Source organism: Nyctereutes procyonoides, unplaced genomic scaffold (genome assembly GCF_905146905.1).
Source record: "Nyctereutes procyonoides isolate TBG_1078 unplaced genomic scaffold, NYPRO_anot_genome, whole genome shotgun sequence".
NCBI classification, from domain to species: domain Eukaryota; kingdom Metazoa; phylum Chordata; class Mammalia; order Carnivora; family Canidae; genus Nyctereutes; species Nyctereutes procyonoides.
The window spans coordinates 51274836-51295449 of NW_026575131.1; the positions used below are offsets into that span (position 1 = coordinate 51274836).

The 20614-nt window shown below is 46.7% G+C and overlaps 1 protein-coding gene across 1 annotated transcript; it reads left to right on the plus strand.

Moving 5' to 3' along the window:
• The first annotated feature begins 6744 nt into the window (after positions 1-6744).
• On the plus strand, positions 6745-11156 carry FBXL12 (F-box and leucine rich repeat protein 12). The gene is made up of 3 exons (XM_055342663.1): positions 6745-7051; positions 7179-7251; positions 9727-11156. The coding sequence occupies exons 1-3, from the start codon at positions 6966-6968 to the stop codon at positions 10546-10548; spliced, it is 981 nt and encodes a 326-aa protein (XP_055198638.1). The 5' UTR covers positions 6745-6965; the 3' UTR covers positions 10549-11156.
• Positions 11157-20614: the final 9458 nt, after the last annotated feature.

The window sequence follows — 20614 nt, forward strand, 5'->3', positions numbered from 1 at the left end:
CCTCTCAGTGGAGCCTCAGCTTCAGGGCGAGGAGGAGCCTGGGTCAAGTCGTGCTGTCATCTCGGGCCCCCTACCTTCACTGGGGGCGGGGACTTGGAAGCGTTTGCCCACCCCTCCCTTTGGCCATCGCTTCCCCCCCTTGCACCCCGACACACACACCTGGGCGCAGACCACAGTCAGCAAAGCGGCCTCCTGATCACGTCCTGGATACCAGCACGCACCAGTCCGGAGTCCAGTTCTCTCCTCTGCTGTCTCTGCCTCTCTCTGTATGTCTCTCATGAATAAATAAAAATCTTAAAACCTTTTTTTTTTTTTTTTTTGTAAAGGGCCGCCTAGGTGGCCCAGTGGTTGAGGGTCTGCCTTTGGCTCAGATCCTGGGATGGGGTCCTGCATCAGGCTCCCCACAGGGAGCCTGCTTCTCCCTTTGCCTGTGTCTCTGCCTGTGTCTCTGTGTCTCTCATCAATCAATCAATCAATCAATCAATCTTTAGAATGGAGTCCAGGTTGCATGCCAACCAGCATCATGGGCAAGTCAATTGGAAACGACAGGAGAGGGTGATTACCCGGGTTTGTGTGATTGAGGAAGGTCACCCCGGCCCTGCAGGGAGCACCTTGTACCAGATCTCAGCCTTGCCCTTCAGCCCCAGAGCAGCCCCTTCACTGCCAATGGAACCATTAGGCTGTTCTTTGTCTGCAGGATTTTCCCAGTTTGGTGAGCCTAAAGGGATTCGCTCTGAAAATGAACTGCCGCTTCTGATTTGCTCCATCCACCTTCTCTGTCTCTCTGTCTTTAAAAAAAAAAAAAAAGATTTGTTTATTTATTCATGAGAGATACAGAGAGAGAGGGAGACACATAGGCAGAAGGAAAAGCAGGCTACCTGCGGGGAACGTGATGTGGGACTCGAGCCCAGGACCTCGGGATCACACTCTGAGGACTAGGCCACTACTGCGGCATAGACACCCTCTCTTCCAGATTAAGGTGACAGAGGAAGGAGCCTCAGGAGATCGGATACCTCACTTTAGAGACCCCTCCTCACACCTTGGTAATTAGAATTCAGAACTTCCCATGGGGAAAAAAAAAAAAAAAGAACTTCCCATGAAAGGACTCAGTGAATGCCCCTTGAGGAGCAAGGATGTCTCCATTCCCCTCTCTGAGCAGCAGAAGGTCAGTTGTTAGAGGTGCTGGGGTGGGGAGGAGGTAGGTGCTTCCCAGAAGGGAAGGTTGTAGGTCACAACCCAAGGAGCAAGCGAGGTAGGCCCTCTTTTCCCCCTTGTTCCCCAGGATTCTGACCCAGAGGAAGGAGTTTATATGTGAGGTTTCCTTCCCTCCACCCCTGTCTGCTGGTGGAACAGGAGATGGTACTTAGGAACCCCCCTCAGGAGGTGAGGGCAGGAGCACCTGGGTGCTGCTAAACTTAAAAACAGTTGCTCCAAGGGTGCCTGGGTGGCTCAGTTGAGCATCTGACTCTTGGTTTTGGCTTAGGTCGCAATTTCAGGGTTATAAGATCGAGCTCCACATTGAGCTCTGTGCTCAGTGCTGAATCCGCTTGCGATTCTCTCTCCCTCTGCCACTCTCCCCTACTCTCTCTCAAATAAATAAATAAAATCTTAAAAAGAAAAAAAAAAAGGCAGGGCACCTGAGTGGCTCAGTTGGTTAAGCATCTGCCTTCGGCTCAGGTCCTGATCATGGGGTCCTGGGATTGAGCCCCACATTGGACTCCCTGCTCAGGAGGGAGTCTGCTTCTCCCTCTGGCACTGCTCCTGCTCGCACGCTCTCTCTCGCTCTCTCTCTCTCTCTCAAATAAATGAATGAATGAATATTTTGTTAAATATTACTTAAAGGACCCTGGGTGGCTCAGCGGTTTAGCGCCTGCCTTTGGCCCAGGGTGTGATCCCAGAGTCCTGAGATCGAGTCCCACGTCCGGCTCCCTGCATGGAACTACATCTCTCTCTTCCTGTGTCTGCCTCTCTCTCTCTCTATGTCTATCATGAATAAATAAATAAATATTTTAAAAAGATTTAAATAAAGATTAGCTTATTTATTTGAAAGAGCACAAGGTGGTATGGTAGAGATGCTACACTGTGGCATCAAATCTGGGCCTGTGCCCCCTGACAAGTGACTTGACCTCTGTGGGATTCTTTTGGTTTTTCCACAGTTGCAGGATGGCTGCTAAAACATGGAGCATTTTTTCCTGTGCTTTTGCTGAGGAAAAATACCAAATAGGTTGACTTATCAATAAACATTTGGAACTCACATTTTTAAATTATTTATTTATTTTTTAAAAAAGATTTTATTTATTCATGAGAGACACACAGACAGAGAGAGAGAGAGAGAGAGAGAGAGAGAGGCAGAGACACAGGCAGAGGGAGAAGCAGGTTCCATGCAGGGAGCCCAATAGGGAACTAGATCCCAGGACTTCAGGATCACGCCCTGGGCGGATGGCAGGCGCTAAACTGCTGAGGCACCCAGGGATCCCTGGAACTTACATTTTTAAAATTATTTTATTTTTTAAAAGATTTTTATTTATTTATTCATGAGAGACAGAGAGAGAGGCAGAGACACAGGCAGAGGGGGGAAGCAGGCTCCATGCAGGGAGCCCGATGTGGCACTTGATCCCAGGACTCCAGGGTCATGCACTGGGCTGAAGGCAGAAGCTTAACCGCTGAGCCACCCAGGCATCCCTACATTTTTTTAAAAGATAAAAATTGCACATGGTAAAAAATTTAAGCATTATAAAAGTATATATGGCAGCATAAAGACTTCTTGCCTTCAGATCACAGCCATCCCCAAAGGCAACTACCACTAAAAGTTTCCTTTAAAAAAAAAAAGATTTTACTTATTTGACAGCATAAGCAGGGAGAGCTGCAGGCAACAGGAGAAGAAGGCTCCCCGCTGAGCGCAGGGCTTGATCCAAGGACCCTGGGATCATGACCTGAACTGAAGGCAGATGCTCAACCAACTGAGCCACCCAGGCACCCCCCAAATTTCCATTTTATATAGTTTCTGCATCTTCAAACGTGTGATATGGAACCTCCCAAGAAAATTATAAAACTTTTCAGATATTAACACATTTCAGTAGAGACTTTGTATTTTCAAGTAACATACGATATTTTAAGTTATGTCAAAGGGCAGAAACGAGTGACTTAGTTTTTTTGGTTTTGTTTTAAGACTTTTTAGTTTTTATTTTTTTTAATTTTTTTAATTTTTTTTTATTTATGTTAGTCACAGAGAGAGAGAGAGAGAGAGAGAGAGAGACAGGCAGAAGGAGAAGCAGGCTCCATGCACTGGGAGCCCGACGTGGGATTCGATCCCGGGTCTCCAGGATCGCGCCCTGGGCCAAAGGCAGGCGCCAAACCACTGCGCCACCCAGGGATCCCCAAGACTTTTTAGTTTTTTTTTTTTTTAAGACTTTTTAGTTTTTAAAGTAATCTCCACACTCAGTGTGGGGCTTGAGTTCACAACCCAGAGATCAACAGTCACTTGCCCCACCAACTGAGCCATCCTGCTGCCCTATGGATTTTTTAAAAGATTTTATTTATTTATTCATGAAAGACACACACAGAGAGAGGCAGAGACATAGGCAGAGAGAGAAGCAGGCTCCATGCGCCATGCAGGGAGCCTGATGTGGAACTTAATCCTGGGACTCCGGGATCATGACCTGAGCTGAAGGCAAACGCTCAACTGCTGAGCCACCCAGGTGTCCCAAGGTGCCCTATGAATGATTTAGGTTTTATACAGGCATTCATGTATAAAGGGTGAAATACATAATAAATTGTGTGTGCATTTTTTTGGAAATATATGTATCTCCAATGAGATAAAAGTATATATACTGATCTCTACACCTTTTGCTTTTTAAAGCAAACAGTATTCTGGAGATTGTTCCAATAGCACAGAAAGACCTTACCTCATTTTATTTATTTATTTTTAATGATTTGAGATCCTACACATGGGACTGTTGGGTACAACAGAGGCTGCAATCTGATTGCTAAACTGCCTTCAAAGAGTTTGAATCAATTTTGCCCCTTCTGCAGGGTTGAAAGGGTCTATGTCCTCACACCAAGGCCAGTGTGGATATTTTCCAGCTTCTTCATCTTTTTTAATCTGATAGATGAAAACTCTGGTGTTTTACTTTTTTATTTAATTATGGATAAGCATGAGGACGAGCATACAGATTTATCTTTTTTTAGCTTTATTGAGGTATAGTTGAAACAAAAATTTTACACATTTAATGTATACATCTTAATGAGTTTTGCATTTTTAAAAAGATTTTATTTATTTATTCATGAGAGACACACATACAGAGAGGCAGAGATATAGGCAGAGGGAGAAAGAGGCTCCCTGCAGGGAGCCCGATGTGGGATTCAATCCCAGGACCCCGGGATCACACACTGAAAGGCAGACGCTCAACCGCTGAGCCACCCAGGCGTCCCTTGCATTTCTTTTTAAAATAGTTCTCAGGGGATCCCTGGGTGGCTCAGCGGTTTGGCGCACCTGCCTTTGGCCCAGGTCGCGATCCTGGAGTCCCGGGATCGAGTCCCGCGTCGGGCTCCCGGCATGGAGCCTGCTTCTCCCTCTGCCTGTCTCTGCCTCTCTCCCTCTCTCTGTGTGTCTCTCATGAATAAATAAATAAAATCTCGAAGAAAAATAAAAATAAATAAGATAGTTCTCAACATCTCCAATTCCTGCCTGCCTCTGTGTGAATGTGTGTATTGAAAACATTTGTTGCCATTATTGGCTTTTGGGGGTGTGGTTTAGCAAAACCTCAATTTAAACATCACATGTCCTTTGACCCATCAAATCGGTTCCTGGTTATTTATCCAATAGAAAAATAGATAGATAGATAGATAGATAGATAGATAGATAGATAAGATAAGATAGATTGATAGATAAAAGAATGCTTAGCTCCAATATTGTTTGTGGTAACAAATCTGTGAACAACTTGAATACTCATCAATACAGGAATGTTGAATAAATTTCGCTGTTCTTATAAACTGCTAATTTTTAAATGAACTGCTAATTTAGTGAATGATGGTGGTACCTTGCTGGCTCAGTCTGCAGCATGGGACCCTTGATCTTGGGGTTGTGGGTTCCAGCCCCATCTTGGGCATAGAAAATACTTGAAAATAAAATGTTAAAAATAGTGATATGGGCATGTGGCTGTCAGTGGGTAGAATATGTGACTCTTGATCTCCTAGTTGTAAGTTCAAGACCCAGGTTGGGTATAGACATTACTTAAAAATAAAATCTTTTTTTAAAAGATGTATTTATTTATTCATAGAGAGAGAGAGGCAGAGACACAGGCAGAGGGAGAAGCAGGCTCCATGCAGGGAGCCTGATGTGGGACTCGATCCCCGGACTGCAGGATCACGCCCTGGGCGAAAGGCAGGCGCCAAACAGCTGAGCCACGCAGGGATCCCCATTGCTCATTTTTTAAAAAATATTTTATTTTGGGCAGCCCGGGTGGCTCAGCGGTTTAGCGCCTGCCTTGGGCTCAGGGTGTGATCCTGCAGTCCGGGGATCGAGTCCCATGTCGGGCTCCCTGCATGGAGCCTGCTTCTCCCTCTGCCTGTGTCTCTGCCTCTCTCTCTCTCTCTCTCTGTGTGTCTCCCATGAATAAATAAATAAAATCTTTTTTAAAAATGAGCAATATATATTTGGTGGGAGTGTCAGTTCAGCCTCTGTGGAGAACAATTTGGGACTATCAATCTAAATGAAAAATTGAACACACCCTTTGTTAAACTATTTCTGTTCTACAAATTTATTCTTGTTCATAGGCATCAAAAAGCATGAGTAAATAAAAAGGGGCCTCCCTCCCCCTTAGGACAACCCGGGTTGTTCCCCGCCCCCCACCCTGCAGCTCCGCAGTCAGGGCGCCTTCCCAGCCGGGTCCTGGGGGCTGTAGCCCCGCCCCCGGCCGCTCGTCACCGCCCTTGGCCCCGCCCCTGGGCCTCCCGTCACCACCCCAGCCACTTATCTCGGCTCCATCTCCATCCTTAGCCCCGCCGGAGCCTCCGCCCCGCCCCTAGCCCCGCCCCCAGCCTCGTCCCAGCTCTTAATCCCGCTCCAGGGCCTCCTCCTCGACCCAAACACGCCCCGGGTCTCCCGTCACCTCCCCAGGCTCGCCCCGGGCCCCTAGTCACCGCCCCAGCCGCGCCTTCCAGGTTTGGTCGGAGCCCCAGCCCCGCCCCCAGCCTCGTCACCGCCCCTGGCCCCGCCTTCGGAACGCCCCTGAGCTTCAGATAGCCCCGCCCCCCAGCCTCGTCCCAGCCCTTAATCCCGGTCGTGGGCCTTGTCCTGGACACAGACGCGGCCCGGGGCCTCTCATCACCACCGCGCTAGGCTCGCCCCACGGCCCCTGGTCACCGCCCCAGCCGCGCTTTCCCGGCCTGATCCTCGCCCTAGCCCCGCCCCCAGCGTCGTACGAGCCCTTAATCCCGCTCCCAGGCCTCGTCCTCGACCCAAACACGCCCCCGGGCCTCCCGTCACCTCCCCAGGCTCGTCCCGGAGCCCCTAGTCACCGGCCCAGCCGCGCCTTCCAGGTTTGGTCCCAACCCTAGCCCCGCCCCCAGCCTCGTCACCGCCCCTGGCCCCGCTCCGGAACGCCCGAGCTTCGGTTAGCCCCGCCCCTGGCCCCGCCCCCGGAATGACCAGAGCTTCGGCCAGCCCCGCCCCCTGCCTCGTCACCGCCCCTGGCCCCGCCTCCGGGCCGCGCCGGAGCTTCAGCCACGCCTTCCGGGCTCGGGCCTGGTTCCCAGCCCCATCCTCCGTGCTCCGTCCCGGTCGCGGCGGCTCTGTCGCTGGGACCGGACCATGTTCCCGCAGGAGGAAAGCTGAAAGTCCGTCCGCTGCCGGAGGCGGCGGCCACCGCTCTGCTGGCTCCCCCGCCATCCGCCGCCCGCTGGCCTCCCCGGGACGAGATCCCGAAGCCCCTCAGCCGCCAGCGGAAGTGGGTGTCGGCCGGATCATGGCGACTTTGGCCGACCTGCCCGACTCAGTCCTGTTGGAGATCTTCTCCTACCTCCCGGTCCGGGACCGGATCCGCATCTCCAGGTGCCGGCCCGCACCCCGCGCGGGGAGGTGGCGGGAAGGCCGGGGCGGCGGCCGGGGTCCGCACCCCGGGCTGCGGATCCGGTCCCCGCGGGCCGGGGTTGTTCTAACGGCGGGTCCCCTCCCCCAGGGTTTGTCACCGCTGGAAGAGGCTGGTGGACGACCGGTGGCTCTGGCGACATGTCGACCTGACGCTGTACACGGTACGCGGGGCCGACCGGGCGGGCGTGGGCCGCGGTGGGGCGTCTGGCCCTCGAACCCCGGATTTGGAGCTTGGCAGCCCGGGGCGCGTCGGGCAACGTCGCTTGCCTGCTCCTCAGCCTGTTTCCCCATCGCCAAACTGGGGATGAGCGAGATCGCGCAGGGAGAGAGCTTAGAGCCGCGTCTGGCACACAGTGAGCAAATGACAAAAGTTAGTTGCTTACATTATGTATTAATGAGTTTTCCTGGAGAAATCATTTTGCAGATTCAACTTAATTTCCAGAATTTATTTCCTGAGTAGCGCAACCAAACTTTTTACACTTTTCCCCATTTGCATCGTATTTATTTTTCCTGTTTTAGTATGAACTGTTTCAAATATAGAAACGTGTAGAGGATAATATCTGAAACCAACTAGGCATTCATCACCCAGATTTTTTTTTTTTTTTAAGATTTTATGTATTGGGCACCTGGCTGGCTCAGTGGTTGAGCATCTGCCTTCAGCTCAGGTCGTGGTCCCAGGATCCTGTGATCAAGTCCTGCATTGGGCTCCCCTCGGGGAGCCTGTGAGAGCCTGGATCCCAGGACCCCAGGATCAACAACCTGAACTGAAGGCAGACGCTCAACCACTGAGCCACCCAGGTGCCCCATCATCACCCAGACTTCTCTCTTTTTTTTTTTTTTTTAAGATTTTTAATTTATTTATTCATGAGAGACAGAGAGATAGAGAGGCAGAGACACAGGCAGAAGAAGGAGGCTCCCTGGGACTTGATCCCGGGTCCCCAGGATCACGCCTTGGGCTGAAGACGGCGCTAAACCGCTGAGCCACCCGGGCTGCCCAGATTTTTTTTTTTTTTTAAGAATTTATTTATTCATGAGGGAGAGAGAAAGAGAGAGAGAGAGAAAGAAAGAAAGAAGAAAGAGAGAAAGAGAAAGGAAAGGAAGGAAGGAAGAAAGGAAGGGAGGGAGGGAAAGGAAAGGAAAGGAAAGAAAGAAGGAAGGAAGAAAGGAAGGGAGGGAGGGAAAGGAAAGGAAAGGAAAGGAAAGGAAGGAAGGAAGGAAGAAAGGAAGGGAGGGAGGGAAAGGAAAGGAAAGGAAAGGAAGGAAGGAAGGAAGGAAGGAAAGAGAAGAAAGAGAGAAAAGAAAGAAAGAAGAAAGAAAGAAAGAAAGAAAGAAAGAAAGAAAGAAAGAAAGAAAGAAAGAAAGAAAAGAAAGAGGCAGAGGGAGAAGCAGGCTCCATGCAGGGTCGCCGGACTCTGTCCCTGGTCCCCAGGATCACGCCCGGGCCAAGGCGGTGCTAAACCGCTGAGCCAACCAGGCTGCCCTACCCAGATTTAACCCACTTTGATCTTTGGTCATTTTTGCCACTTATCATGTGAAACATACATGCAAAGGTTTATGTATACATATATACACATGACATTTATAGGTATGTTCGTTGGATTTTTTTGAAGCTGTCCTCAGAGGTAGCCACTATTGTAAAATGCATTTGTACTCTTCCGTTCACATTTTTATTTCCTTCCTGTGTGAGTGCAGGGAAGCAATATGTAATTTTGTTAATATTTTCCTAAAATTTAAATAATGGTATTCTATTTAGGTAAATAAATGCTGCTTATTATATATCCACCCACAACTAGCTTTATTCACACAACATTGCTTTTGAGATTTATTTTGACTGAGAATGTAAATCTAGTTTATTCCTTTTAAATTGTTAAATGAATAACCACAATTGATCTGTTTTCCTGTTGACAGACATTTAGTTATTTCCAACTTTCTACTATTATAAATAAGTGTTATAAAGGAATATTTCAGACTTGCCTGTGTATATAAATTACCTAAGGATCTTGTTAAAATCCTGATTCTGATTCAGTGAACTGGATGGGGCCCCAGATTCCAAATTTCGAATAACCTCCAGGGTTTATGCTATGTATTTTTTCTGCCTTTTTTTTTTTTAAGGTAAAATGTACCTACAATAAAATGCACAGTGCTTCCAATATTTTGTTTTCTAGTAATTAACTTTCCAGGGTTAATTTTTGCAGCTTTCACCATTTACTATGTTGTGATTATTCTTATTTATAACATGGCTCTAATTTGCTCTGGACAGTTCTAGCCTTTTTCAGTTTTATTTTGTGTTGCTTATTTCTACTGGCAGTGGTCATTAAGAAAGGGATAAAATGCTGGTGAGTCGCTTTGCTTTCTTACTCCAGATAATGAGAATCCACTCAGTTGCTAAAGACAAATCTATTATGATCTTCTCTTTTCTTTCCTTGCTTTTGTTCAAACGTAGAAATCAAAATGATGGGATTAAATTCTCTTGCTACTCCTGTGAGGTGCAGGGTCAGGCTGGCAGGGGAAGAGCAGAAGCCCTGGGGAGCACTAGCGCCCCACCCATCTGGGGCCTGTCTGTCTCCAAGCAGCCAGGGGCCTTGGAATAATCTCCATTTCTCTCACCGTGTCTCACCCATCTCTGGCTCTTACAGATGCGGCCTAAGGTCATGTGGCACCTCCTTCGCAGGTACATGGCATCCCGGCTCTATTCTCTGCGGATGGGTGGCTACCTGTTCTCAGGCTCCCAGGCCCCCCAGCTGTCCCCTGCCTTGATGAGGGCCCTGGGCCAGAAGTGCCCTAACCTGAAGCGCCTCTGCTTACACGTAGCCGACCTGAGCATGGTGCCCATCACCAGCCTGCCCTGCACCCTGAGGACCCTGGAGCTGCACAGCTGTGAGATCTCCATGGCCTGGCTCCTGAAGGAGCAGGACCCCACTGTACTGCCCTTGCTTGAGTGCATCGTGCTGGACCGCGTCCCTGCCTTCCGAGATGAGCACCTGCAGGGCCTGACACGTTTCCGTGCTCTTCGGTCATTGGTGCTTGGCGGCACATACCGTGTGACAGAGACAGGGCTTGATGCAGGCCTCCAGGAGCTGAGCTACCTGCAGAGGCTGGAGGTGCTGGGTTGTACCCTCTCGGCTGACAGTACCCTTCTGGCCATCAGCCGCCACCTCCGAGATGTGCGGAAGATCCGGTTGACCGTGAGGGGCCTCTCTGCCCCTGGCCTGTCAGTCTTGGAGGGCATGCCAGCCCTGGAGAGTCTGTGCTTGCTAGGCCCTCTCATCACCCCAGAAATGCCTTCCCCAGCTGAAATCCTCTCCTCCTGCCTCACCATGCCCAAGCTCAGGGTTCTTGAGCTGCAGGGGCTGGGGTGGGAGGGTCAGGAGGCTGAGAGGATCCTGTGTAAGGGGCTGCCCCACTGTATGGTCATTGTCAGGGCCTGCCCCAAAGAGTCCATGGACTGGTGGATGTGACTGTACCACCTGTCTGTCTCGGCTTTTATTGAGGAGCCTCACATCATCTGAAAGGTACCTTGCAGTGGGCCCGTAATCAGGCTGACAGGGCCTCAAAGCCACAGGTAGGGAAAACTGAGGCTTTGGAGCCTCCAGACAATTGGAATCCCTGTTTGCCAGTTGTTTGGCCTGTGACATCAGCCAGCCTCCTAGAGGGCCTGTATCTACATCTGGAAATGGGGAAGATCATAGCTACCTCATGGTTATGTTGCAAAGCCTTAACTCTTTACCAGCCCTGGGCCAAAAAGGTCCTTGATAAAGGGTCGTTCTCAGGAACAGGATGGATGCAGAAGGGTGGGTTAGGAGTTAGGGAGACCTGAGGGGCCAAGGCCCCTTAGGAAGCTTGGAAAGACTGCTGCCTATGCATGTGCACCCACACACCGACACACCATTGATATACCTACTTGCACACAAGGGACGTGATGAGAAAGCCAAGCAAGACTTATGCTTTCATCATCAAAAGTGTTAATGAAGGTTCTAAGTTGTATTTTCTGTACTTGGTATCCTGTATTTTCCGATTTTTCCACAATATATATTATTTTGCTATTAAAGAAAAATAATTTTTTTTCAAAAAAGCGTTTGGTTTATTCAACAAATGTTTCTTGACTGCACGCTATCTGTTCTAGGCACTGTTCTAGGCCCGGGGGCCACAGCAGTGAACAAAACAAGCCCTGAGTAGAAGGTAGGGTGATCAACGAGTGAATGTGTTGATGGAATAATTTTAGAGACAATAAACCAGGTTCACATGATGGGCATGCTTGTGTCTGTTAGAGTGGGCGGGGCCAGCCACTCGAGTTTGGAGACCTGAGAGGTGATGAGGAACCCACTCTGGGAAGCACTGGGAAAAAGAAAAGACCAAAACACTGAGATGGGGGATAAGCTTGACATTTTTCAGGATTAGGAGGAACCGTGTGGCTGAAGGAACAAGTGATGAGCAGTGGCAAGTTAAGTCAGAGCTGATGGGGTAAGGTTGGAGGGTCCTCACAGATGGTGCAGGTTTTAGGGGTTCAGTAACTAGCAATTCCTGCCTGCTAAGTCTGAGCCACTTGAAAGAAACAGGTGGCAGGCTGATAGTGATCAGGAACGTAGTCCCTTGAGATGAGAGTTACTTCTGATCTGAGCCAGGTAGGAGGGTGTGTGTGACTCCCACAGGTTCACCACCTGCCCACCAGCCTAGCCCTGTGGTGGGCAGAGCCAGAAGAGAAAGCGGGGCTGAGCTGGTACCCTTCGTTCCTTGTCCCAAGCTCCCTTATCAGAGGATCTGGATGTCTCATGCTTTCCCACTAGCAGGTGGAGTGGAGATTCTCCATCAGGCCATATGGGGACTCTGAGATGAGTACTTCCAGTGTGGCCATGGTTAGAGTCTACTTGTCCCACGCCATGGTCAAATATGGCAGTTCCAGCCCAGGGCACCTGGGGAACTAGACTGATGCAGGCTGGGGTGTTGGGACTGGAGAAGTCTCAGGTTGGGGAATGGGATCTGTTTTGAGGGTATCTGGAGACCTGAAGTCTGTTGTGGGGAGTATGGTGGAGTGGCCAACCCCACTCTTACACTGGGCTCTGCCGGTCGTCCTGGAATAGATCGCTGATGCCCTACCTGGAGCTGCTCGAGGTGGAAAAATAGTTTCCTTCTTTCCTTTCTTCTTGTTTTTCCTGCAGAAATGGAGCAACAGGCATGAAGTTGGAAGTAGTGGAATACGTGGAACTGTTTCGTAGTCAGCGCTAGCAAGTAGTGATGGGGGAGGAGGAGCCCTAATTTGTAATGTTTGCCAACTTCTGTGGTGTAAGTATCCCATCATGGCTGGTTTCAAGTGACCAACAGACTAACAACGGGCTCTCAAAACTCCTGCAAGTTTAGCAATGGGCCCTCCTGAGCTGGCATGAGCTGGCTTCAGCATGCCATTGGTTAGTGCTGTCTTTCTTCCAGGTATACTGAACTTTAGTGACCCCTTTCCTGGGCTTAGCTAACTCTGAGGGGGTGGTAGGGTTATGGGACATAAGACAGAGCTCCTTCTACCCCTGACTGCTGCCTTCTCCTGGATAAGGGGTTGGGGGCTTGAGGATGCCCTTTGTATTGAATGTACCGGAGATTTGTTTTATTTATTTATTTATTTATAAATTTTTATTTATTTATGATAGTCACAGAGAGAGGGAGAGAGAGGTAGAGACACAGGCAGAGGGAGAAGCAGGCTCCATGCACCGGGAGCCCGATGTGGGACTCCATCCCGGGTCTCCAGGATTGCGCCCTGGGCCAAAGGCAGGCGCCAAACCGCTGCGCCACCCAGGGATCCCTGTTTTATTTATTTTTAAATATTTTATTTATTTATTCATTAGAGACACACAGAGAGAGGTAGAGACACAGGCAGAGGAAGAAGCAGGCTCCCTGGGAGGAGCTTGATGCAGAACTCAATTCCAGGATCCCAGGATCATGACCTGAGCTGAAGGCAGATACTCAACCACTGAGCCACCCAGGCGTCCCAGGCTTGTTTTAATCATGCATGGAGATAGACACAGAGACAACTGCCTTTGAAAGAAGACTATTACTTACACTTCCCAAGAGGAAGGGGCTTATCCCGTACAGAGCCACTATGGGGGAAAAAACCAGGGTCTGTAGGAGGCAGGGGTAATGGGAAAGCACAGGCATGAGCCTTTATTACCAGGCAAGGCAGGGTAGTCTAGCTGAACAAGTTTAGATTTGGCTAGTTTGAATAATTTTGGTGGGCTCTAGGTGCAAGAGGTGGTCCCTAGTTGTCTATTACTTGGTCCTGGGGTGATTTAGGGCAGAGGGAATATTGGTTTGCTGTGTAAGACTGAGATCAAGGAGGTAGTTGGATTGGTCAGTTTGCATATGAAAGTGTGCTCAAAGGCACTCCTCAAGGGGTGGTCCTTACCCAGGTTTGCAAGGCCCTAAGGTGTCAAAGCACCACAAAATATTGGGGAAAAATGACTAATAAGCCTCCTTTGAAAGTAAAGGATAATCACAATAGCTAACATTGAGTGTCTATTTTGTGTCAGGTACTATGCTCAGTCCTTCATGCAGCCCAATGAGGAGCTCTATTGAGGTATAATTCACACAAACAAGCAGCACATATTTAGGTGCATAATTTGATGAGTCCTAACACATGTGTTCACTTGTGAAACCATCACCACAATCAAGATAACACACACTTGGGATCCCTGGGTGGCGCAGCGGTTTAGCGCCTGCCTTTGGCCCAGGGCGCGATCCTGGAGACCCGGGATCAAATCCCACATCGGGCTCCCAGTGCATGGAGCCTGCTTCTGTCTCTGCCTCTGTCTCTCTCTGTGTGACTATCATAAATAAATTAAAAAAAAAAGATTTAACGATTAAAAAAATAATAACACATATTTCCATAGCCCCTTAAGGTTTCCTCGTGGCTCCTTTTAACCCTCCCTCCCTCCACCCATGTTCTCAGGCAAACACTGATCTGCTTTCTGTCACTACAGATTATTTTTATTTTCCTAGAATTTTACGTAAGTAGAATCATGTATTATATACTTTGTGTGTGTGGAGGTGTCTTTTTGTTCACTCACTGTAATGATGTTCAGATTCATCCAAGCTGTTTAGGAATTAAACTTTGTTCCTGAGTGGAATTCTGTCATGTGGATGTGTTAGCACAATTTGTTACTTACTCATCTTTTGCTGGGTATTTGTGTTTAAACATACGTTTTTGTTAAAATAATTTTTCCTGATATAAAAAATAACATATGCTTGTGAAGAATTTTAACATTATAGAAAGTGAGGGGTGCTTGGATGGCTCAGTAGCTTAAGCATCTGCCTTTGGCTCAGGTCATGATCCCAGGGTCCTGGGATCAAGCCCTTAGTAGGGCTCCTTGCTCATTGGGGAGTCTGCTTCTCCCTCTCCCTCTGCCCCTCCCCTGCTTGTGCTCTTTCATTTATTATTATTATCATTTTTTTAAAGATTTTATTTATTTATTAAGGAGAGAGAGAGAGAGAGAGATAGAGAGGCAGAGAGGCAGAGGGAGAAGCAGGCTCCATGCAGGGAGCCCAATGTGGGACTCGATCCCAAGACTCCAGGATTACACCCTGGGCTGAAGGCAGGCGCTAAACCACTGAGCCACCCAGGGATCCCTGTCTTTTATTTATTAAATAAAATCTTATAAAAACATTATAGAAAATGAACCTCTTTCTAATCCCAGGCCCCCGAGGAAATTACCATGAGAAGTTAGATGTATAATCTTCTAGAATTTTGTCTACTGTTGGGACTTTGTAGAAAAATCAAAGACATTACTTTTTTTTAAAGTTTATTTATTTATTTTTAAGTAATCTCTAGACTTAATGTGGGGCTCAAACTCATGAACCCAGGATAAAGAGTTGTGTGCTCTTCCAACTGAGCCATCACACACCCTAGTCAATGAGCCTGAATTGGAGCATGACGGTTTTGCTATGCCTTGTTGGCCTTCTGATGTTTCACTGTTGCATTTGCCAAATGCACTCAGGGATGGTCCAACTGGTGAGCCACAAAGCTCCTCTGGATGCTTAGTGTATGGCCCCAGCCTGGTCAAACTAGCCCTCCTCTGGAGTCCTACAGGCTCCCAAAGAGAGAGAGAAAGGCCAAGATTTGAAAACACTCAGTTCCTTCTTCCAAACATGCTATAAAGATTATGAGTGTGTATGTGCAGAAGTCACTTCAGCTGACGTTTGTGCTCCTTGGACATGGAAAGCCAGAGGAATGACATTTTCTCCCTAATGGATTAAGATAGATGGATATCTGTTTTGTGTCCGTCTCAGCCTGTAATAGTGATGCTATTGGCTAGGAATGCCTGGAGCACTCATCTGGGCCCCTACTACTGGCAGCAAGCCACCACAGACATTGCCCTGACTGAACCACAACCTTGTGGTTCTTATTATGATTGCAAGACACACCTTAGCAACAAGTATCAGATAACTTTGAAAAATAAGATTTATTACTCACAAGTTTTGGAGGGAACATGGCATACCCAAGATTGCCAGGAAAGAGAGAAAAGAAAGAGAGAGAGAGAGAGAGAGCACATAGACCTGGGGGTTCTGTCTTTATTGGGAGTTAAGGGGGTGGAGGCCCTAGGGTTTTGTGGATTCACTCTTTATTGATGAATTTTGTTAACCATAAAAATAAAACAGTTATTTTACCAGCAAAAAATGGGTTTATTCAGGAATAACAGAATTACACTTCAGGACATGCAGGTTATGGCAAAACCATAGGCAAGTCTGGAGAACAAAGGAGAGGAATGCTCTTTTACAGAGGAAAGGGGGAATATGGGAGGGTTGTTAGAAGCAAAAAGTCCATTGGAGTAAACTGAGAGTTTGAAGTATAGTGGCTTCTCATTGGCTGAGGTGTGCAAGGCTCTCATTGGCTGGGCTATTGCTGAGCTAGGAAAAAAATCTTCCCTCCAACTGCTGGTATAGTAAAGGTAAAGGCTTCTTGTTGAGAATACAAGGTTCGTCTCTTCCCATTGGTTCTGCAACGGGCCACAAGAGGGGCCACTCCTTCTGGCCTCCTGACTCCATTTTCCTTTATTCTTTTTTTTTTTTTTTAAGTGGGGTCCATACCCAGCATGGAGCTCAATATGGGGCTTGAACTTAGGGCCCTGAGATCAAGACCTGAGCTGAGATCAAGAGTTGGATGTTTAACCAACAGAGCCACCCAGGTGCCCTACTCCTGACTCTATTTCATTTTATTTTTAAAGATGTTATTTATTTATTCATGAGAGACACACACACAGAGAGAGAGGCAGAGACACAGGCAGAGGGAGAAGCAGGCTCCCCACAGGGAGCCTGATGTGGGACTCGATCCCAGAATCCTGGGATCACGATTTGAGCCAAAGGCAGATGCTCAACCACTGAGCCACCCAGGTGTCCCTCCTGACTCCGTTTTAAATGAGATTTCCTTTACTCAGCTTTGCAAAATGGATGCCTCTTTAATTAAAAGCTTAATGTCAGGCACTTACACTGCACCTCCTTAAACAGATGTTCCCTGGGCTCACTTACTCCTTCCTACACAAGAACAGCCTTTTTCTAACTAACCTTTAAGATACTTATAGATCTTATGGTTGGAATGTTCTCATTTCAATAGACCTTTTCTCCCTCTTGCAATAATCCTTTTGAATGAAGTCTCTCTTTACCAATATCCAGAATAATTTTTGACAATGATAAACAAACAAAAATTCTTTGAGTCATTTTTGATTCCTTGCCCTAAAACTATACAAATCCATCAGCATATAGCCATCAGCTCCATCTTAATTTTAGCATCAGAGCTGGTCCCACTCCTTCCATTCTCCCTGGCCATCTTTCAGCTATCTCCATCTGTCATTGGGATTATTGCCTTAACTTTCTAGTTGTCCTCCCTGATTCTATCTTTGCATCCCTAGAGTCACACAACAGACAAAGAGAACTTAAAAAAAAAATACACATCAGGGCAGCCTAGGTGGCTCAGCGGTTTAGTGCCGCCTTCAGTCCAAGGCCTGATCCTGGGGACCCAGGATCAAGTCCACATTGGGCTCCCTGCATGCAGCCTGCTTCTCCCTCTGCCTGTGTCTCTGCCTCTCTCTCTGTGTGTCTCTCATGAATAAATAAATACAATCTTTAAAAAAAACACACATCAGATAATGTTGCTCCTACATCTCAAAACCCTTCAGGGGTACCTCCATTGCACTCAAGGTAAAAACCCACCATTCTTACATTTGCCCAGATGGCCTTGTATGATCTGATTCTATTGCTTCTCTGACTTCACTTCCAGCTAGTCTCCATCTTGCCCAACTCACTTCAAACATTTTAGACACTGGGCTTCTCCTGTTTAGAGGCCAAACCTCTCCTACTTTAGGGCCTTTGCATTCTCACCCCAGAAATTCAGTCTTTCCCTAAATTCCTTCAACCAGATTGCTGGGAGTGAAGTGGAAATACTGTATGCACATGATTCTGGGCTTTAGTTTTCTCATCTGTCAAACCATTGTTCCTCTTGACCTCAAACACCAGGCAGATGTTATAACCAAAGGGATAGTGGTATGGGAAAATGCTCTTTCAAATGAGAAGTGTTGACCTTAACAATAAAACTGGTGGGGGCTCTTGGGTGGCTCAGTGGTTGAGCATCTGCCTTTGGCTCAGGTCGTGATCCCGGGATCCTGGGATCGAGTCCCCCATTGGGCTTCCTGCATGGAGCCTGCTTCTCCCTCTGCCTGTGTCTCTGCCTCTCTCTGTGTGTCTCTCATGAATAAATCAATAACATCTTTGAAAAAACAAAACAAAACAATAAAATTGGTGGTTATTTTACCAGCAAAAATTTAGGCTTATTTACAAATAGCAAAAAATTGCAACCCCAGGCCCAAACAAACTTTGGCAAAACCATAGGTAAGTGCCAACAACAAAGGAGGGTATCTTTTTTTTTTTTATAGAGGAGAAAGGGGGACTTGGGAGAGGTTGTTACGATCTAAAAGTCCATTGAAATAAATCGGGAATTTGAAATAGAATGGCTTCTCATTGGTTGAGCTGTTGCTGGGGAAGGAAGAAATCTTCCTGCCTTCTGCAGGGATAGTAAATTAGATCCACTTGGTCCCTCTCTTCCTGTTCGATTTGCAAGTGACAACTAGTGCTGGTCATCAAGCTCTCCCTGCCTGTCTCCCGAATCCCTTCTAAATGAGGTTTCCTTTTATTAATTTTCACAGAACTTCCCGATAGGGAAGCACAGTTTTAGGGTCGGTTTCAAGAACAGCTGCTTGAGACAGTAATACCCTTACTTCCCAGAAGATGGCAGCACGTCACAGTATTTGTCAGGTAGATTATTTTGCCCTCTCAGGAATAGTGAGAAGTTGCTAATATTTGTATACTGCTTCACTTTTCATAAATGGGGAAAATGAAAGGAATGTATATTTTTGGCATCTCCTGTATTGCCTGGATACTTTGATTTACATCTGTGATTTAAATCAAAGCATGTTCCTCATCTCTCAGACCTCCCCAAAAACAAACAAATGGGAAATGAAGCAAATGAAAGGATGTATATATAGTGTCTAGGAGTAAACCTAACTGAAATACACGACCTTTTTTTTTTTTTAAAAAGATTTTATTCATTTATTCATGAGAGACACACGGTGAGAAGCAGAGACATAGGCAGAGGGAGAGCAGGGTCCCTGCAGGAAACCCAATTGCAGGACTCAATCCCAGACCCCGGGATCAGGACCTGAGCCAAAGGCAGATGCTCAATCATTGAGCCACCCAGGGGTCCCTGCTTTCTTTATTTTAAATGATAACTGTTAAAAGGATTCAAGTATGGATGATCTTAAATCTGCTGTGTGAAGGAAGCCTTGCAAAAATGTATACATTATATGATTCTATTTAGATGGGAGTTCTGAGAAAAAAAAAGTAATCTGTAGTGCAAAACTGAAGAACAGTGGTTGGGGGGAAGTTTTGGGTGGAAAGGAACAAGAGCTTCCTTAAGTGAGGATAACTATATTTTGAGAGACATTTGGATGACATAGATGTATGTATCAAAACTCAAGTAACATATACTTTAGATTTAATTTCACTTTATGTAAATTTTTCCTCAAATAATGTTGTATGCAAATATTAAACTGTAGTTGATATATATATATATATATATATATATATATATATATAGGAAGATAGGTACTGATGTCAAACGTTACTTTGAAAATCATGTAAAAAAAGATGGATGGGTAGATGGAAGGATGGATAAATATATGATAATGCATTTATTGGAAAATGCTAATGGTATAATCTAGGTGATGCTCATAAGGTGTAACTATAAAATTCCTAAAAATTGCAATATACTTGAAAATTTGGATATTAAAATATTAGGGAGAAAGCTCAATCAGTACACTTGGGGAATATATTGTTTATGGAAATCCTGTTTAAGATGTAAATACAAAAGGAGGGGCGCCTGGGTGGCTCAACTGGTTAAGTGGCTGACTCCTGACTTAGCTCAGGTCATGATCTCAGGGTTCTGGGATTGAGCATGATATTGGCTCTGCACTGGGTGTGGGGCCTGCTTAAGATTCTCTCTCTTCCCCTTCCCCCACCTCTTGGGCACACTCACTCTCAAGAAAATATGTAAATATGTGGAATCAGAAAAGACCCCGAATAGCCAGGGGAATTTTAAAAAAGAAAACCATAGCTGGGGGCATCACAATGCCAGATTTCAGGTTGTACTACAAAGCTGTGGTCATCAAGACAGTGTGGTACTGGCACAAAAACAGACACATAGACCAATGGAACAGAATAGAGAACCCAGAAATGGACCCTGAACTTTATGGTCAACTAATATTCGACAAAGGAGGAAAGACGATCCACTGGAAGAAAGACAGTCTCTTCAATAAATGGTGCTGGGAAAATTGGTCATCCACATGCAGAAGAATGAAACGAGACCACTCTCTTGCACCATACACAAAGATAAACTCAAAATGGATGAAAGATTTAAATGTGAGACAAGACTCCATCAAAATCCTGGAGGAGAACACAGGCAACACCCTTTTTGAACTTGGCCACAGTAACTTCTTGCAAGATACATCCAGGAAAGCAAAAGAAACAAAAGCAAAAATGAACTATTGGGACTTCATCAAGATAAGAAGCTTTTGCACAGCAAAGGATACAGTCAACAAAACTCAAAGACAACCTACAGAATGGGAGAAGATATTTGCAAATAACATATCAGATAAAGGGCTAGTTTCCAAAATCTATAAAGAACTTCTTAAACTCAACACCAAAGAAACAAACAATCCAATCATGAAATGGGCAAAGGACGTGAAGAGAAATCTCACAGAGGAAGACATAGACATGGCCAACATGCACATGAGAAAATGCTCTGCATCACTTGCCATCAGGGAAATACAAATCAAAACCACAATGAGATACCACCTCACACCAGTGAGAATGGGGAAAATTAACAAGGCAGGAAACAACAAATGTTGGAGAGGATGCGGAGAAAAGGGAACCCTCTTACACTGTTGGTGGGAATGTGAACTGGTGCAGCCACTCTGGAAAACTGTGTGGAGGTTCCTC